The 16,757-nt window shown below is 38.6% G+C and overlaps 2 protein-coding genes across 4 annotated transcripts; both read right to left on the bottom strand.

Moving 5' to 3' along the window:
- Positions 1 to 127: 127 nt before the first annotated feature.
- zfat (zinc finger and AT hook domain containing) lies at positions 128 to 8,725 on the bottom strand. 3 transcript variants are annotated; one of them, XM_088386887.1, is made up of 24 exons: positions 8,542 to 8,725; positions 7,166 to 7,315; positions 6,869 to 7,018; positions 6,653 to 6,784; positions 6,389 to 6,496; positions 6,176 to 6,313; positions 6,034 to 6,107; positions 5,822 to 5,910; positions 5,601 to 5,669; positions 5,255 to 5,403; positions 5,062 to 5,153; positions 4,592 to 4,740; positions 3,728 to 4,517; positions 3,483 to 3,600; positions 2,682 to 2,914; positions 2,416 to 2,497; positions 2,130 to 2,243; positions 1,840 to 2,013; positions 1,623 to 1,711; positions 1,268 to 1,406; positions 984 to 1,084; positions 769 to 856; positions 580 to 686; positions 128 to 505 (listed from the first exon to the last, which is right to left on the bottom strand). In XM_088386887.1, the coding sequence occupies exons 1-24, from the start codon at positions 8,558 to 8,560 to the stop codon at positions 317 to 319; spliced, it is 3,543 nt and encodes a 1,180-aa protein (XP_088243013.1). In that variant the 5' UTR covers positions 8,561 to 8,725; the 3' UTR covers positions 128 to 316. The 3 variants fall into 3 exon arrangements, with proteins under 3 accessions (XP_088243013.1, XP_088243014.1, XP_088243015.1); XM_088386888.1 differs by lacking the exon at positions 5,601 to 5,669; XM_088386889.1 differs by lacking the exons at positions 6,869 to 7,018; positions 7,166 to 7,315; positions 8,542 to 8,725 and having other exon boundaries at positions 6,389 to 6,492; positions 6,653 to 6,665.
- A 381-nt stretch (positions 8,726 to 9,106) lies between these two features.
- LOC148392118 (protein tyrosine phosphatase type IVA 3-like) lies at positions 9,107 to 15,744 on the bottom strand. Its single transcript, XM_088386892.1, has 7 exons — positions 15,398 to 15,744; positions 11,985 to 12,402; positions 11,430 to 11,575; positions 11,098 to 11,190; positions 10,684 to 10,814; positions 10,451 to 10,525; positions 9,107 to 10,132 (listed from the first exon to the last, which is right to left on the bottom strand). Exons 3-7 carry the CDS (start codon positions 11,523 to 11,525, stop codon positions 10,012 to 10,014), a joined length of 516 nt encoding a protein of 171 aa, XP_088243018.1. The 5' UTR covers positions 11,526 to 11,575; positions 11,985 to 12,402; positions 15,398 to 15,744; the 3' UTR covers positions 9,107 to 10,011.
- Positions 15,745 to 16,757: the final 1,013 nt, after the last annotated feature.

The following is a 16,757-nucleotide window of genomic DNA, read 5'->3' as shown; positions in this document are numbered from 1 at the left end:
AATTGAAAGCCTTCATGAAATGTTCAGGTAGACAGATAAACTGATACTTTTTTCCCTTATAGAGCTAAATACTATATCAAAACCAATTCCATTTCAATCAGTAAATAATGCTACTCGACACGACAAGTGTAAGACATGATTTTATTTCTTTGCTGTGAAAGTAAAAGGTGTATTGCACATTTCATGATAAATGATTAACCAGTGTAACAATTCAACATTGCTTATTGATATTCTATGTATGTATGTAGGCACCCTATGTATAAAATCTTCAACTTGGTTATGGATAATTGAAAGATATTGTGAAATTCAAGCAGTACTAGTTGATTTCCACAGTCTGTTCCTCTACATAGACAATAAAATGCGGGGTGTTGTCATCTTGAGTGAGAACTGTCAGGCCCTCCAGTTCGTGTCTCTCCTCCACCACCATCACCTGCTCGCCAGAAAAATCGCCATCTGCATTCAAAACCATTAACTGATGGTCGCCGACCTCCTCCTCATCAGCCACCTGCAAATGCCAGCATGCTTCTATGAATCTGCATTTTTCTGGCCAAGATGGCCTGAGTCACGCAGACTGTTTACCTGTTCAACCACAGCAACAGTGCCAGGAGCCATGGTGACCATCGATGTGATGGCGTCATGAGCTTCTGAGCTTAACTCAACAATTTGCTGGACAATATGCTCAGTCCCTGTATACATATAATCATAAACAACGGTTGAAAGCCATTAGAAAAACAAGCTATTTTGCTTTCAAGGCAGTTTGACTCTCACCATTGTCTTGTAGGACTGTTACAGGTTCTTCTGTCAACTCCACTTCTTGTGCTAAAGGGATACATTGGCTCTCTACCATTTCTTCCACCTGAATATGGATTCACACACAGAACACAAAGAGCACCAACTGCAAATATTCATAAATAAACATATCGGGTTAAATTAACTCCTCTTGCAGTGTAACAACATGAGCATTATTGTGTATATTGGTGTACCTCCCAGATACATGCTCCCTCTTTTGAACCATGCTTCTTCATGTGTCGATTTAGCTCCCATTTGGTGCCATAAACAAAAGGGCATTTAGGGCACTTGATGCCTAAACATGAGCATGGATAAAGTTAACACATTTATTCTCTGCCTAAACATGGGCATAGATAAAGTTAACACATTTATTCTCGGAAAACAGTTTGTGTGGTATCAAGTGCTCACATGACACATTTCTGCTGGGACTTAAAAAAAAAACTGTGACTGAACTGAAGACAGATACTAATATTCAAACCTTGTTGTGTAGAATAATCTGTATCTGAGAGACCTTCTCCGATATTTTGATAATCCTGGTCTGGGTGTTTTACATTGTAATGTCGTTTCAGGGGACCAGATGTGTTGCAGGAGTAGAAACAGTGAGCACATTGAAATGGCTACAAACAAGCAAAAGAGGTTATGAATAATGTGCATAAAATTAGTGTCAGGCAGAAAATGACAAATCACGGGCAGGTTTTATCCCAGCGGTGCAACATTAAATTGTTTTTATTCTTTTCCAAATACATTTATTCATTTTAGTATGAATTGACGAAAATATTGGTACACCAGAGCTTTTGTAATCCTTCACAGGGTGGACAATAAATGATTCTGACCTTAAATTTAGCATGCTGCTCCATGTGTCTCACCAAGGTATACTTGAAAACTGAACTGTAGTCGCATTCTGAGCACTTGAATTCTTTCTCTTGATTTAAAAAAAAGGGGGGGGGGGGGTCAATAAGGGAGCGCCTCGTTGATCAAACATTCTTGAGAAAAAAAGTCAAAGAAGAAAGTGTAAATAAATGAAAGAAAACAATGCAAAGTGGAATATACCTTGGTTAGTATGGCTCAGTTTGTGGCTCTTCAATGACGCTTTGGATTTAAGCCCTTTACCGCACAGGTCACAGATGTGACATTTTTCCTTGTTATGCCGTTTCATGTGATTTTTCAAGTTACTCCTGCTGCAGCTAGCATAGTTGCATACATTGCAGACAAAAGGTTTCACACCTGGAAATGAAATGAAGCCAAATTTTAGATTTTTGTATGAAAATCAGACTACACGACTGGATTCTTATTGTTCTTTTACAAGTCAATCAGCACAGGCATAATTGCGCCAATTTCACCTTGGTGGGCCCAGATGTGCTTCTGAAATTCACTGCTGTTCCTGAGGTAGTAAGCGTCGCAGTATGGGCACTTCTCTGCTCGCTTCACCATCTGCCCTTTAACTGGTAATGTATCTGTTCAACACAAAATCAAACATTCCATGCTATGTCCAATAATTAGAATACATCACCAAACAATTTTGGTTACACATTGAACTTTAGCAAGTATTTTTTACAGCATAGCAGCAGATTAATTCAAAATGTTTCTTTCGTCTCGTATATGTTGATATATTTGCGTGTATTTTACCAGGGTGGGATATTTGGATGTGGCGTTTAAGTCGGTGCTCTGGATAGCTTTGATTGCAGGTGGGACACGGTGTGCTCTTCCTCTACAATCAAAATACAAACACAAACTATAAGACTTCATTTGGATTACATCTCCAAAATACAAATTCAATAGCTCAATGAAAGCTCATTTGTATTCTGTTGTGTCTTTATTTAAACACAAAATGTTTCAAATTTACAAAAAATGATTTGATCTGACTTTTGATTTACCGACAGACAATATCTTACCTCTTTTTGATGAGTCCTCTGATGGGCTTGTAGTTTGTATTTATCAGGTGTGGTGTATTTACATTCTGGAGTGGAACATGACAGCAGCAAGCCGCTGTGCTTCTGGATCAGGTGGCGCTTTAAAGAGCTTTTGGTGATGGATGAGTAGTTACACTTTGAGCAGTGGTGCAGGTGCTCCTTGGTGTGTGTGCGTATGTGGGCATTATAGTGGACCTTGTACCAGAACAGTTTCCCTATGGGGGAACACAAAAACAATTTAATACATTTTTGTAGATGACCAAAAGACATCAGAAGTTTTCTAATTACATTTTTTGTTGACCAATGTAATCAATTGAAATTATTTTGTCAATCAATTAATCTTGTTAATTCCAACCCTATATTGAAAAACTGATTTTTTTTTTTCAAATTTTAAATTATGATTTGTTTTCCGGTTTGGCCCGTAACATGTCATAAAATGGTGATTATTGTTTGTAAATGTGTCTTATTTTGATTCAACACAATAACAATCAGTTTGTCGAGAGGCTGAAATTCTGAGGGTTTCGACAATTTGGGGTTTATAAACAAATATTAATTAATTTGATAATCGATTAGCTGTTGATTAATCGATTTATTAATGCTCCTAATTTAAAAACCACTTTTTTTGTGGTTGTAGTCCAAGTTAATTCTGTAAAAGAACAATAACAGTTGTCAATCTGAATGGCACCTTATCGTGATTAATCATGGTTCAAGTAGAATTTCTGCTATGTGCTCTAATCAAAATCTTTTTACGATTGTGCAAAGCAGGTCATTCCCTGATCTCACCACAATATTGACACTCCAGTTCGCCATACATTTTCCTGATCTGCTGGAAAGTCTCCATATCAAGAGGAGTCTTTGGAATTGATAACAACACCTGCTGGAATGCACTTAGTTGGAAGTCCTGTAAGATAGAAGACAACTAATAAGTGGATCACACTAATTATATAGTATATTCTATAGAGTTTAAGTAATGTAGAAAATAGCGTGACACAAAAAGAGATAAGAAATAGAAGCTTGAAATGGCTCACTTTTTCTGATTGTGCAGTTTGGATGTTTTCTTCTGAAGGTGCTGAAGGCAAATGAGTGTGTTGGGTAGGATTGGGCACTTGAGTGTCTTCTGAGTAAGGAGTTTGTCCTTGCTTATTTGTATCTGCAGAGTTACATGTGTGTTTTGTTTTTGAGGACTCAACACACGCATCCGTCCGTGTCTCAGCGACAGTTTTGGTTTCCAGATTTGGAGTACATCCTTCACTTGTCCTCTCAGCTTCCATATTTTCACCCTGATTTTTAATGTCCTCCTTTTCTTGCTGCGCATCTTCCGGTGCAGCTGCTTTTTGCGACTCACTTTCACCACCCTTGAAATCCTCAACATCTTTGCCGGCTCTTATCACCTCTTCTCTGCTCTCGACTCCCGCTTCTGTGCTTCCCTCCATGTTTAAACATCCCTCTTTGCCCTTTCTTTCATCTACCACCAAGACCTCTCCGCCATTCATCAAATAGAAGCTGTTTTTAATACACTCGGTGAATGCCTGCTCTTGCTCCAGCTCAGGGTGATCCTCTGTGAGGTGACTCTTGAGTCTTTGACTGCTGACAAACTTCCTCTCGCACGCCACACACACATACAAGAAGAGATGCTTTCTGACGTGAGCGGTGAGGCTGGCCAGGCTGGTTCTGGCGTGGTCACAGAGCAAGCAGGTGAAAGGCCGTTGAGGCCCGTGGACCAGTGCGTGGCGGTCGCGCTCCATCTGGTTCTTAAAGCAGCGGCTGCAGGTAGGACAGTGGTAGAGGAGTTGTCGGAGACCCTGGCGAGTCTTCAGCCTGGAAAAACAGATTAAGATAGCCGTCATTCATAAATGACAGTATGCAAAATATTTACACGGTGTCTAAAAAACCTCAGTTGTTGGTAGCTCTTGTGGATGAGCGGGTCCTTCAGATTGTGACTTTTTTCTATATGCTTGATCAAGTTCTTCACATCGGAGTACTTCTTTGGACAGAAGCTGCAATGCTGCTTCACCTTCAAATGAACTCGTTCAATGTGGACCTAGAGCACAAACAAACAGCAAAGTCATCATGTCAAGTCAATCATCTGGCCTAGCACCTGGGAAGTCCAAGCATATATGAGGGGTGCCATTGCCCCTGCCGGGCCCCCCTCTAACTCCACCAGTGACTACAACACTTTATGGAGCTAATTAAAAATCTGACGACTGTAACCATAGCAATTGATCTCGTGAACGCTCCACTGTGAGGCCAATATGCCAACCACGATTCCTGCTGACTTTTTAAAATAAAATATGTGCACAAAAATCCACATAAATTAAGACAAACCTGCATTAGAGTATAAGCACAAATGTTAAAACCAGACCTTGAGGTGTCCTGGGTTGAGGCATTTGAAGGGACACTGTTGACAACTGAACTTTTCGCCAGTGTGCTTCCTTAAGTGAACATTCAGGTTTGCTTAAGACAAAAGAGGGAGGGGGGGGTAATTCATTGGATAAAAAATCGGAATTGATTAAATGTTTTTCTCGTCTAAATTCGCCAGAGAAGAGTTGATTTACCTTTGATGGAAGATGCATAGTCACAGTGTGGACACTTGAATGGTTTTTCTTGGGTGTGCGTCCTGAGGTGGGACATCAGCGAGTGTCGAAACTTAAAGATTTTATGACAGACCTCACAGCCAAAGACCTTCAGCTGACTTGGAAGTAAACTGAGGAGAGAAAAACTTGTATTACCATGTTGCCCAATGTTGTGTCAAATGAGTAACTGATTTTTCTGCTGCGATTTCTCTTTTCTTAATCTATTTATGAGAGTAATCTTGTTTGAATTAAAGCCTAGCAATGATTCATTAAATCATTCATTTAAGATATATTTGTACATGCAAATAAATATATAAATACACAATACTTAGGAACATCTTGCTTAATGGAATATTCCTGGAAGCCTTTTGCGGGTGCTGTTTCAATATTGTCAGAACTACAGTTGGAGTAGAGCAGAAAATAGGCAGAAAATGTCAAATGCTGCATGTTACTTTTTCATGCATTGAATAAAAAGAGGCAACACCTGACCATTTATCCTATTTAGCGTCTTTTTTTCTGGCAGAAATAATCTATTGTACGATTCAGTACCTTGGGTTCTGTTCAGCTTTTACATCTTCAGCACTGGCTGTAGACTGACTTGCAATGTCTGCAGGCTCATTCTGAGGGACTGCTGTATCCTGGATACAATTATTTTCAGGAAAAAAAATTTGAAAATTCAATAAAATAATACATTTGTGTAGTTTGTGGACGGAAACATTTCTTCATGTGGTGGGAAACAGCTAACTTGCAAACAGACTCACCTGAGACTCATTCAGAATGTTGACGTGCTCCGAATTTGTTAATATGCTCTCTACTGGAATTAATTGAATGACACCTGTGGTATGAAGAGTTTACAAAATTAAAAGTTTAGTTTTTAGAAATAAATCAGTACACAAGACTGACCTGGGAGTGACTCATCTGCAGTGAGAAAAATATCAACACTTTTATTGCTTCCTGTTGCAAGTCCATCTTCTTTGGAGGTGAGACTTTGCCCATCAGGAAGCGTTTGACCTTTCTTGTCGCGCTGAAAATTCCTCATTCCTACACACAAAGAAGACAAAGCCATGAATTATAGTGACTATAATTTGGAAAATACTGCTTCTGAAGGTTGTTTACCCTTTCTCCCCTTCATCCTTGATTTTTTTGGAGGTTGTTGCTTTTGCCCATTATCTTGTCCTAGAGGGTCCAGATTTTCTGAATCCTCAGGACTTTTGCAAATGCTGTCTGAAACGTAGGCAAATTATATGCCATGTTAGTTAATATATTTGTTTTAACATTATAAATAACATTATAGTTCTCTCCATGAAAGCCTTGGCTAACCACTACTAGTAAATGCAGCTTTGACAATTTATCTCATCCTATTTAGTTTTATTTCCTTACCAGGGTCCTCGTCCTCGTCTTCCTCTTCCTCATACTCTACTTTCAGGCAGATGTGTTTAACAATCTGACGTCTGTTGCTAAACAAACGATGGCAGTCATTGCATTTCAGCCCAGATGTTCTGTTGTCATCAGCTAGCAGAGGGATGAAAACACTGGAATCGGCATCCTTTTTAAAGAACAGATCCATAATATCCATCTTGCCATTTAGTGCTTTACCCTGTTTGTCAACTTCTTCTTTTGGCCCCTCTTGCCTTTGGACTTTGTCTTCTGAAGGTTGCGTGGAGTCTTCTGTACCATCCGTCCGGTCTATGAGTGCTTTTTTGGTAGAGCCTTTTGGTCGTCCTCGTTTTCGCTTTACTGAACTCTCTGTGAAGAATATATATAATTATGACCAAAATTATTCATGGTCAAAAATAAAAAGAGACAATTTTAAGCGTTAAATTAGTGTTAATTCGACTGTTAGATAGATGTTTAAGTCTTGAGTAAGCCCTAATAACATAATCCTGATCTGACCTGCTAAAGGCACTCCTGCAAGGGGCTTCAGTGCAACAATGATGTCTGCATAAGGTTCCTGAAACGGGTGCTTCTGGGCACAATGGTCCAATAGCAGTGAGTGACTGGGAGAGAACTGGTTGCAGAGTCGACACATGAAAACAGAGCCAGCTGTAGAGGAAGAAAGAATGACAAGTTAAGACAGGTACATGTACCATTTACTTTCCATCCATTTATTTCTAGACCATGGCCCTTATTAGGGTTGCAGTTAGGTTGGAGCCCATCCCAGCAAACTTTGGGCAAGACTCTGGACTGGTCACTGGCCAATTCCAAGGCAAACAATCATCAATTCACACTTATGGACAAGTTAAGAGTCTTGAGTGACCCAAACATGAATGTTCTTTGAAAAGTGCCCAAGAACCAGGGGAAAACCCAAGTGCAAGGAAATGTACAAGTTTCACAAATCGTGGATTGTGGATGCTATATGGTGGAAGTTCTAGACCACCCAGCTCGTGATACACTCCTAGAATTTGATGGGAATGTTTTATTTGCATAAAAGAATCCATGCAGTCTTGTACAACGTCACAACAATTAATGCAAATTCCATATTGAATGGAGCAGGCCTTTGCATATTAACATTTCGATTTAGATTTGGATTATTTGCACATATTTTAAACCCTCTTTGCAACTGCAATCATGCCTAAATGAGTCCTCCACATGGTTTGACATTTACTATACACAGACATTTACTTCAGAAATACCACTGCAGCCATCTAGTATTTGTGTTTATTGCACGTTCAATTCATTTTGTCCCAAAGGACAATTTCCCTCTTGTGCAGTAATTGTTGCTCTCCATTCAAATTATGGGGGCATCGTTTGTTTCAGTGACGCTTTTTGTGGTTTTGGGAGACAAGTGGGGTTCCTCCATTCATAGTGTGTGCTTATGAGTAGTCAGCGCGCACTTTAAATATCAGATGTTTTTCTTTTTCTTTCAACAGTATCTTGGAGCAGTCAACTACCGTAAACCCTAAGAATCAATGAGACGTCACATAAACCCTCTTATGCTTTTGCAAAAATCGTGGTTGCCATTGAACTGGTGGAAAGATGGGTACATAGACTCGTTATTATAGTAAAAAGCGAATTCCAATAATCATGGCTATCGTGCGCCGTCACACGACGACGGTCACTGTGTCTCAAAACTTGCGAATATTATGAGCTATTAGAGCATTAAACGTGTATGGGGAGAGAAAGGATCGAGCAAGTCGTCCGAAATATTCGTGAGTACTGAAAAAGCTTGCAATAAAAAGCGAGCATTGACGACCACACATTTATGTCGACCTGGCCTAACATTAAACACCGACTAGCATATTCGACGTAGAGCTAACGTAAATTCATACCTATTAGTTGCCCGTCCATTTTCTTTTGGATCTTTGAAGAAAATATTTTACAATTTATTCACTGTCAGTAAGCAAAAATAAACTGTTTATAATTCAAATATATATACTTTAGTGTCTATTTTTTTTACTTGGAATATAGTAAATTTCTGACGAATGTGTTAAACATGTCCTCCTGTTCAGCGGAAGTGGATTGGGCTTGTTGCTCCTACAACCTATAGCGCCTCCATACTGGAGGAGGACTACACAGCAGTCTGAGTCAAACCCCCGCACAACCAATGTTTTTGTAACAAATCCCAATATTCAGTTAAGCGTAGGATATAATAAAAATGATATGAATAAGAAATAATTTATCTTTTACAGATTTTATTTGAGTGGTAAAAATCTTGTATTACATAAATACATATCTATCCATTCATTCTACTCTAAACTATAAATTAATGCAAGGCTCAATTGGAAATGTTTTAACTACTCCTGCTATAGGTCCTAAATTCTATTGGCATTTTTCCAACAGAAGCCATTTATTATTTAAGACCTGTGGATGAAAAAAATGACACGAGACATTGACTCAACATATATTTTTTATATTTACATATAGTCCACACCTTTCAGGCATTTTGATCATTTACACACGGACAAAATTCTTGGCACCCCTCTGTTAATGAAATAAGAATAATAGTAATAATAGAAAATTCAAAGAAAATTAACCAATCAAAATCATTACTGCTTAATTGTGGTTCAACATAATTATTAAAAATAATATATAATAATTTAAATGCAATAACATTATTATTTTATTTATTTAAAAAATTTTCTCTCATTAACAAGTGGGACAAGTATGGTTAATGTTGCCATAATGTTTACTCCAAAACTTTCTCTAACACAAATTCGTTGAATGGATAACAAATTGCACTCTGAAATGTAAACACACAAACATTGGCTATGAAAACCAAAGAGAAGGCTTTATGAGTACCAACATGCTTAAAGCATTAACATTTTCATGCGAAATATACGTATCTCTGACATGTTGAGCCCTTTAGGTTTTTGGTTTTTTTCCTTTGTATTGTTTCAAATTAGACAACTTTAGGGCATCCAAGAATCAAAATTTAGATGTCAATAAATTATATGTAATAGCTGTACAAAAAAAACAACTACAAACTAACTGTCCCAATTTATTTGGGGTCACATGCTGCAAGATTAACCCGCCTTTCTACAATGAACTGTCTTATCTGTTACTAAGCAACTTCCCCAAGCCTCAACAATCGGACTTGTCCACTTTTTCCATTCCCTCATCACTGGTCGAGCTACTGAAGCAAACATTCAAAGTGTAAAACTCTTTTTTTTAAAGACCCACCGTTATTACAAACAGGGAAAGCAGTGGATTTTAATGAAAGGAGGGTAACAAAATCTAGGAAAGGCCTATAAAGAGTAAAGCAATCTTTTGTCCAAATGTGTGACTAACATTGTGTGCGTTCACATAATGCAACACTTCTTGTTCTTGTGGGTGTTTGACTCATTAAAGCGGAGTCGTTGCCTGGATCGGTACTTCTCCAGGTAAGTTAGTTGTTTACTGTTGATGGCTCCACGACGCTTCCTTTGACACAGAAAATGTACAGATGGGACAAGTGGAGCAAATTCAGTGATTTCAAATAAATTACTACTCCAGTCGTAGATGTCCTTTTGAGACCTTTTGAATATTACGATTTAGGTAGCAAAAAAAAGAGAATACTTTTGTGCTTTCCCAAACAAAAAAAAGGTGCTCATTAATAATTTTGGTACTTATCAAGTACATAGCATATTCTGACTGCAGGTTTGAGGTTGTAAACAAGTTCTCGTGCTCCCATCACAGTATTACATGCATCTAATTAGACTGAACATATTTAGTTAATTCAAAATAAGGGCGTATACTAACTGTCGGATCAGTTGAATAGCATCTTCATACTTCATTCCACTCTCTATCAAAGCCAGCGCAACCAGCACAGGAGCCCTGTGTGGACATATATAGACAGGAACAAAGTTATGGAGACCAGATGACAAATGATCATTCCTCATCAACGTCTAAGAAACGTGGCTGGTTACAGCTAATTTTTGTGAGATATAGCAAATAATCTTGTGTTTGGAAACCTCCGTTGACATGTCACTAACCTTCCGAGACCTGCCACGCAGTGAACAGCCACACAGCTTCCAGGTTCCTCATGAAATTTCTTCTTCAATAAACTCAACCAGTCATCAACTAGTACACTTGGGGGCGGGGCACCGTCATCAAATGGCCAGTCCTTAACGAGAAGCAGTAAGAAATCACTATGTACCATATGTATGTGTGTAACGTGACTTAATCCTATGTAGTAGTCGCTTCCCGAGGCTGATAAATGGAGTGTTAGGACGTGTGCCTTGCAAAATATTCTGTGATTCTGATGATTGTGGTTCTGTGATTGAAGGTCTTCGCGATCAACACGGTAAATAACTCATAACATAAAGCTAACAAAACAAGTAAATCTATTTTTTGGGTACAATTTTAGAATAAACATCAAATGTTTTGACGAGTGTATATGTCCTCACCAAGACAGTGATGCCATCTTTCTCCAGCGGCGTTTTGTCATATGTGATGTCACAGACTCGAACCACTGTTGTGACCCCAAACCGCTTCAGGTCCTGGAACACAACAGGTCAACTTAGTTCTACTGGTGGAGTTCCTCAATATGAGTACATTAAAAAAAATAATCCTTTAGATTCACTTAATTCAACCATGTGAGGTTCATCATATATCATTTGACTCTTGGGGGAGTTAAAGAGGGAACAATTACAGCATTTGACCACATTTGAATCAGTGCAGCTGAAAGTTTACTGCTGTTTGTGCTCAGTGTGACATTATTTAACACAAAGAATCTTACCTCTGTGAAGGACCCGAGTGTGTTGTCTGTTGGGTTATGTGTTATAAGAAATCGCATGTGGTTGTGGCACAGTTCCACAGGAGCTGGACGGTTCATGATGACCAGTTTGTCTTATGGCTCACAATTGTCCCAGGAAGACTTCGAACCTATACATTTTAGAAGCACAAAAGAAGAAATATAAGTGTGTCCAAACTATAAACTATTTTTTTTCCCATTCAATGTGGATTAGATAAGCAGCACATATATGGTCTTCCTTGTAAGGAGTGTCATAATCATGCAAATAAGGTACACCGAGATAACAAGAGTGTGTTTACAGTTTGGAATGGAATTTTAAATTCTGTAATCAAGGATTCCTCGCATGCCCTAACGTGTTCACAGCCACTATTTTAGTTAGAGTGCTGATGGATAGATGGGTGACATTGAAGGTTGCAATGAGAAACAACTAGTTCATTTTATTTTCATCGAGTGGATTTCAAGAAGACTGCACAGTCTTAAAAACGATACATGGTTATGTATATTTCAAGACCCGGTCAGCAAATTGATGAAGTCTCTCACCTTTAGTTTCACACGCTACAGCTGCTGCAATGAATGGCTGGCCTCAGTTGTACATGTAAATATTGAAATTTAAGAAAGAAGATTCCCAAATGGAGGAAAATATTTTACCCCATCAGTTTTACGTAGCCCGAGAGGCAACAATATGTCAGCTCTGTGTTATATTATCACAGAACTGATATCAGTTCTTCTCTTTAGTCCTTTATGCTCTGCAACTGAAGGTCTTCCAGTCCTTCTCCACTTCAATTTTGAGGCTCCACTTTTTACCCCATCAGACACCTCGTTGGCCAGGCACAATTTGTTTCTTCAGATTTCAGGGTCCCAAAACGGCATGGTAGAAATACATCATTGGTTGGGTCTACATGTGTTGGGCGTGGCAGTAGTCACCACTCTGTCGCACAAACGCCATCAACCAGTGTTTCTGTGAAGACAAAAACAAGCAAACCATAACTGCAGAATTCTTGTTCATCACTCTCCCACAAACAATTTTTTTTTCCACTAAAGGCTACAGTTACGGGAAACTCAAGTTCATTGAAAATGCCTTTTATACTTGATTATAGAATAAAAGTGTGGGAATGTGACTGAGTGTGACTCTCTTCTGATTCACGTGTGCAAAGACTCAGACAAACAGCTAGGGAAGGCGAAAGGGTAATCTGGGTAATCTGTGATCACCTCTTCACCTCTGGCAACACACACACTCACAAACACACACACACACGTACGCACAAACACCCTGTCACATGGCAAATTACTCACACAGTGACTGTTCCACAACAGTGTCATCTATTCTAGGTTGTTGACAATCTATATTTAGTTATTATCCTGTGATGGGTTGCAGATTATTTTGTATCATAGTATTTTACACTCACAGGACATGAGGAACTAGTCAAGGGAAGCACATTGTAATAGTAACAAAAGAAAATATTAATCAATAACTTTCAGTTTTGATAGCCACTTTAAGTTTGAAACAGTGCAATCACAATTACCAACTGAGATCAATCTACACTTCTGATACAAAACATATTATAAACCTATTCAATACAATAAATTTCCCTAATTTTATGACCGTTGGCTACATTTTTAAATACAAAAGAAAATTCTACTGATCACACAAAACATGACACAAATAACTAACTCACTGTTGAATAGGCTGTTGAGAGATGCCTGGCTAAATAAATAACTCCTTTGTCGTTTATCTTGATAAAATAGTTATACTCCTGATACTTACCTGGCTTGTATTACATATTGACCCGGTGAACTAAAAAAATTAATAAACAAATTTGGATAGTGATATAACCTTGGTAGATTTCTAATACTAATATTATTTTAGACGGAGTTGGTGAAACTGAAACAAGCAAATATGTGTGCCCACAGTTGCGCTGCTTCTTTTTCCTGTCATAAGATAGGTCAAGACCCAAAGAAGTTGGAACATTGTATTACCGTAGAGAGCCATGCTGGGTTGCCTAACTCACTTTTTTCCAACCTTTATTGAGCCAAGGCAAATACATTAAAAGAGGAAAATCTCACGGCACAGTACCAAACAAAAATGTCACAAAAATATGAAATGATGGCTCTGCATGTAACTTTACCTTCTGCTATCTTGTGGAAAGACATTCTTTCAAGTGTTCGGCCTGTCACTACATGTCGCTCATATACTGTGGCTAGTTGAATAAAGATATGTTCTTTGTAGTAAATGAAAAATATTTTGGGACCATGTAAGTGAACTTTGCCACAGTAAACATAATGAGCTCTCAGAAAACACTAATGTGCCGTGGCACAATGATTTATTATCGATGGCCAAACTTCCTGCAGAACTACACAACATGTATTGAGCAAGGGAGACTGGCAGTAACTTCAAGTTGGATCAGTCTTGAAACATTGTTGTACATGCCATACAAATGATACCCAGTTAACACCTAAAAATGATGCAGCACTTTTCTCCACCTGTCCGTAGTCACGCTGGAGGGGGGGGTGTTAATGCATACATGCATCATTTGTGTGCAAAGGCGGGGCGTAATTAAGTGCAAATACATTGTTAATGTATTTCAGTAGATCTTTCAGGTGTCTGTCGCTGAGTATTTATTTTTATCATGACGGTTTTACCTTTGCTGACTATATTTTAAAATGAATGTGTATTTTCGAAATTTGTAAAATAGACCACTTTTTTTTCAACATTAGCAGAGGACTTCGCATTAAAAAAAAGACATATAGAAAGATGTAATGTCAACCCAAGTTCAGATTTTGATTGATCGCTCGATTGACTGACTGATTGAGAGATTTTGAATCTGCAAGGAACATGAACCAGGGAGCTTCAACAATAATGGTGCAACAGATTGAAAGAAGCAGAATATTCACAATCTATGGTGTTTTTTTAATGAACTGATGTTGACGGCTCCTAGAATGATTTGTTATCATCAACAGTGCCCGTCAGTTTACAATGTTAACAAAGTTACATTGGTTTAAGGGCAGAAAACGCTAACTAGTACGTTTCTTCTCACTTGTAAGGACCATTGTGAAACGTAGTAAAAAGAGAAAATATTTAGTGTGCATATATTTGTTCTAAAAAAAAAAAAAAACTGGTGGAAATAAGTACTGATTCAACTCTTGTGTTTATAGAGTCTAGACTTTAAAATACAACAATAAAATATTCAAAATGTATTTTTACAATTATATACAAAACATTTTTTTAAAAATCTAAATTTATAATAAACCAAGAGAAAGAAGAGAGAAAGAATCTTGACTTTTTCCATAGCTTTAGATAAGATATGGAAATCTAGGGGGGAAATACTTAACTTCTATATGCTGATAATATCAAAAAGTATAGTAAGTATAAAAGTGGAATATCTTGCTTCTCTGATTCCGTGGTAGATAATTGTTCTTTGCTTCCTCCATGCTGCCGCTCCCGTCTATTTTTTTTCAATTTGAAATTCTCCAAAAACGCGAATTAATTAATCTCTAATCCATTTCAAAAGTTCCTATCATCAAACTGCAAGGGATGCAAACAGTTTATTTTAACAAAATAAGGAGTAGAAATTACAGATCGTTATAAAAAAATAATCTAATACTTCATTCACTACTTCTATGTTTGGCAAAGTATTTTTGGTATTTGTACTTCGACCAGAGTAGTACTTTCGCCACCACTGGATTTATAGTACAAGCCTGCTCTGCACGTCTCGTACCTGACTTGAGCTCCACAATCTGACGGGTTACGCTATGTTGCAGAGTCTGCAGCTCGTCTGCTCGTAACCCCATTTTGACACCGAATACACGCACAGCTGTACCGTACTATATCCACATATAGCAGCGTTTGCGTGACGCACTAGCTTCTGGGTGGCAACAACCTGCAAACTTGCGCGTTTCTCGGGACTTTAGTAACAACAACAAAGCGGATCTCATGAGAGTTTCTCCGTCCTTACCGCTTTAGATGGTCCGTGTCATCCCTCGATAGAGACGCGTGATTCTCCCAACAACTGCACCGAGAAGGTAGTCTGGAAGGTCTTGTGCAACCACCTGTAGCTCCTTCCCGGATGACGCGACTGGCTCCGCGAGAAAAGAAGCGAAATGCGTCGCACAAATCGAACGTGCTAGCTTGGCACGATGTAGTAGAGTCGCCGAGGATCTACGCCGGTGAGCCGGTGTAATCAGGCTGAGCAGCCATCTGACCCTGACAGCCCTGTCACCGCCAGAACACTCGACAGTTAATGCTCTTAGAGGGAGAAGAGCTTCACTCTCCCCGCCTCCTCTGCATCCACTTTACCCCCTTTTCTTCCCTCCCCTCCTTCCCACCATGCAGGTACTTGGTGTGCACAATTATAGCGTGGTTCCCTCCTCTAAATAACATAATATAAGGCTAAGACATCTTGATCAATTGTAAATCATCTGCAAAAACAAAATGACCCCCCCCCCCCCCAAGCTGTGCCTTCTCAGGTTTTCTCCTTCTTATTTCTCCTAAAAATAGTAACCCTGTCAAGCTACCAGACAGGTTGAACAAGTCGAACCTTTGAGTGTGCTTCATGGAATTAACCATTTCCTATCACTGGAGAAGTGTTGCTTGTTTGTTTTTGGTACAACTGTGCTATTGCAGAGAGGTGCAAACCAGAAAAGTTTCTTCTCTACAGTACTTACTTTTATAAAGCTTTTTAAAAGACATTTGAGTTATTGCTGTTGTGTCATTTGTGTTAACTTCTGATACTGGCCGTGACTTTGGTACATGGGCCTTCTGCAGGCATTTACCAGACATAATCCACTTCTCAGTAACCCCGGTGGCAGTTTCTGGTATGTGCAAAATGTAGCTGCACATGATGTGTGTGTGTGTGTGTTTAATTCTTGGAGAATGATAGGAGATTTATTCATCGTAAACAGAGACGTAAAGGTCAAAACAAGGTGCTAAAACAGGGTGCCTTACACATGGCTCCATTCAAGATAAATTATAGAAAGCATCAACACTATAAAAGTGTAGTATTTAACCTTACCACGTACTTTACATCATCTGCATCAATTCAAAATCCACATTTATCTAATAATATAATACAATACAACAGGGATTGTCAACCGGTGGTCCGCGGCCCTCTTGTGGTCTATGGCGGTATTGCATTATGTATTTATTATTTAGACTTGATTTATTTTCCAGCTAATTTTGTGAATCATTTACCCATCCAAATGATGTCAAATGTAGCTAAGGTTCCCAAAATAAATATACAGATGCAAATAAATAGCCTACCCTCCTTCAGTGCAAAACTAGATAATATTCCGCCTAAACTGTGGCCTCCGAGTAGC

Source organism: Syngnathus floridae, chromosome 10 (assembly GCF_059516105.1).
Source record: "Syngnathus floridae isolate MCC-2025c chromosome 10, RoL_Sflo_1.0, whole genome shotgun sequence".
Lineage (NCBI taxonomy): Eukaryota > Metazoa > Chordata > Actinopteri > Syngnathiformes > Syngnathidae > Syngnathus > Syngnathus floridae.
This window is presented reverse-complemented; position numbering and strand designations above follow the sequence as displayed.

Excerpts from the sequence above, each read along its gene's own strand:
- zfat (XM_088386887.1), bottom strand. Across the intron at positions 6,314-6,388 it reads AAGGATGAAGGGGAGAAAGG|GAATGAGGAATTTTCAGCGC; the intron begins GTAAACAACCTT and ends CTTTGTGTGTAG. Across the intron at positions 4,741-5,061 it reads TCAACCCAGGACACCTCAAG|GTCCACATTGAACGAGTTCA; the intron begins GTCTGGTTTTAA and ends TTTGTGCTCTAG.
- LOC148392118 (XM_088386892.1), bottom strand. The coding sequence starts at position 11,525 with ATGAACCGTCCAGCTCCTGTGGAACTGTGCCACAACCACATGCGATTT. Across the intron at positions 11,191-11,429 it reads CACTCGGGTCCTTCACAGAG|GACCTGAAGCGGTTTGGGGT; the intron begins GTAAGATTCTTT and ends GTTGTGTTCCAG. Across the intron at positions 10,526-10,683 it reads TGCGTGGCAGGTCTCGGAAG|GGCTCCTGTGCTGGTTGCGC; the intron begins GTTAGTGACATG and ends ATGTCCACACAG.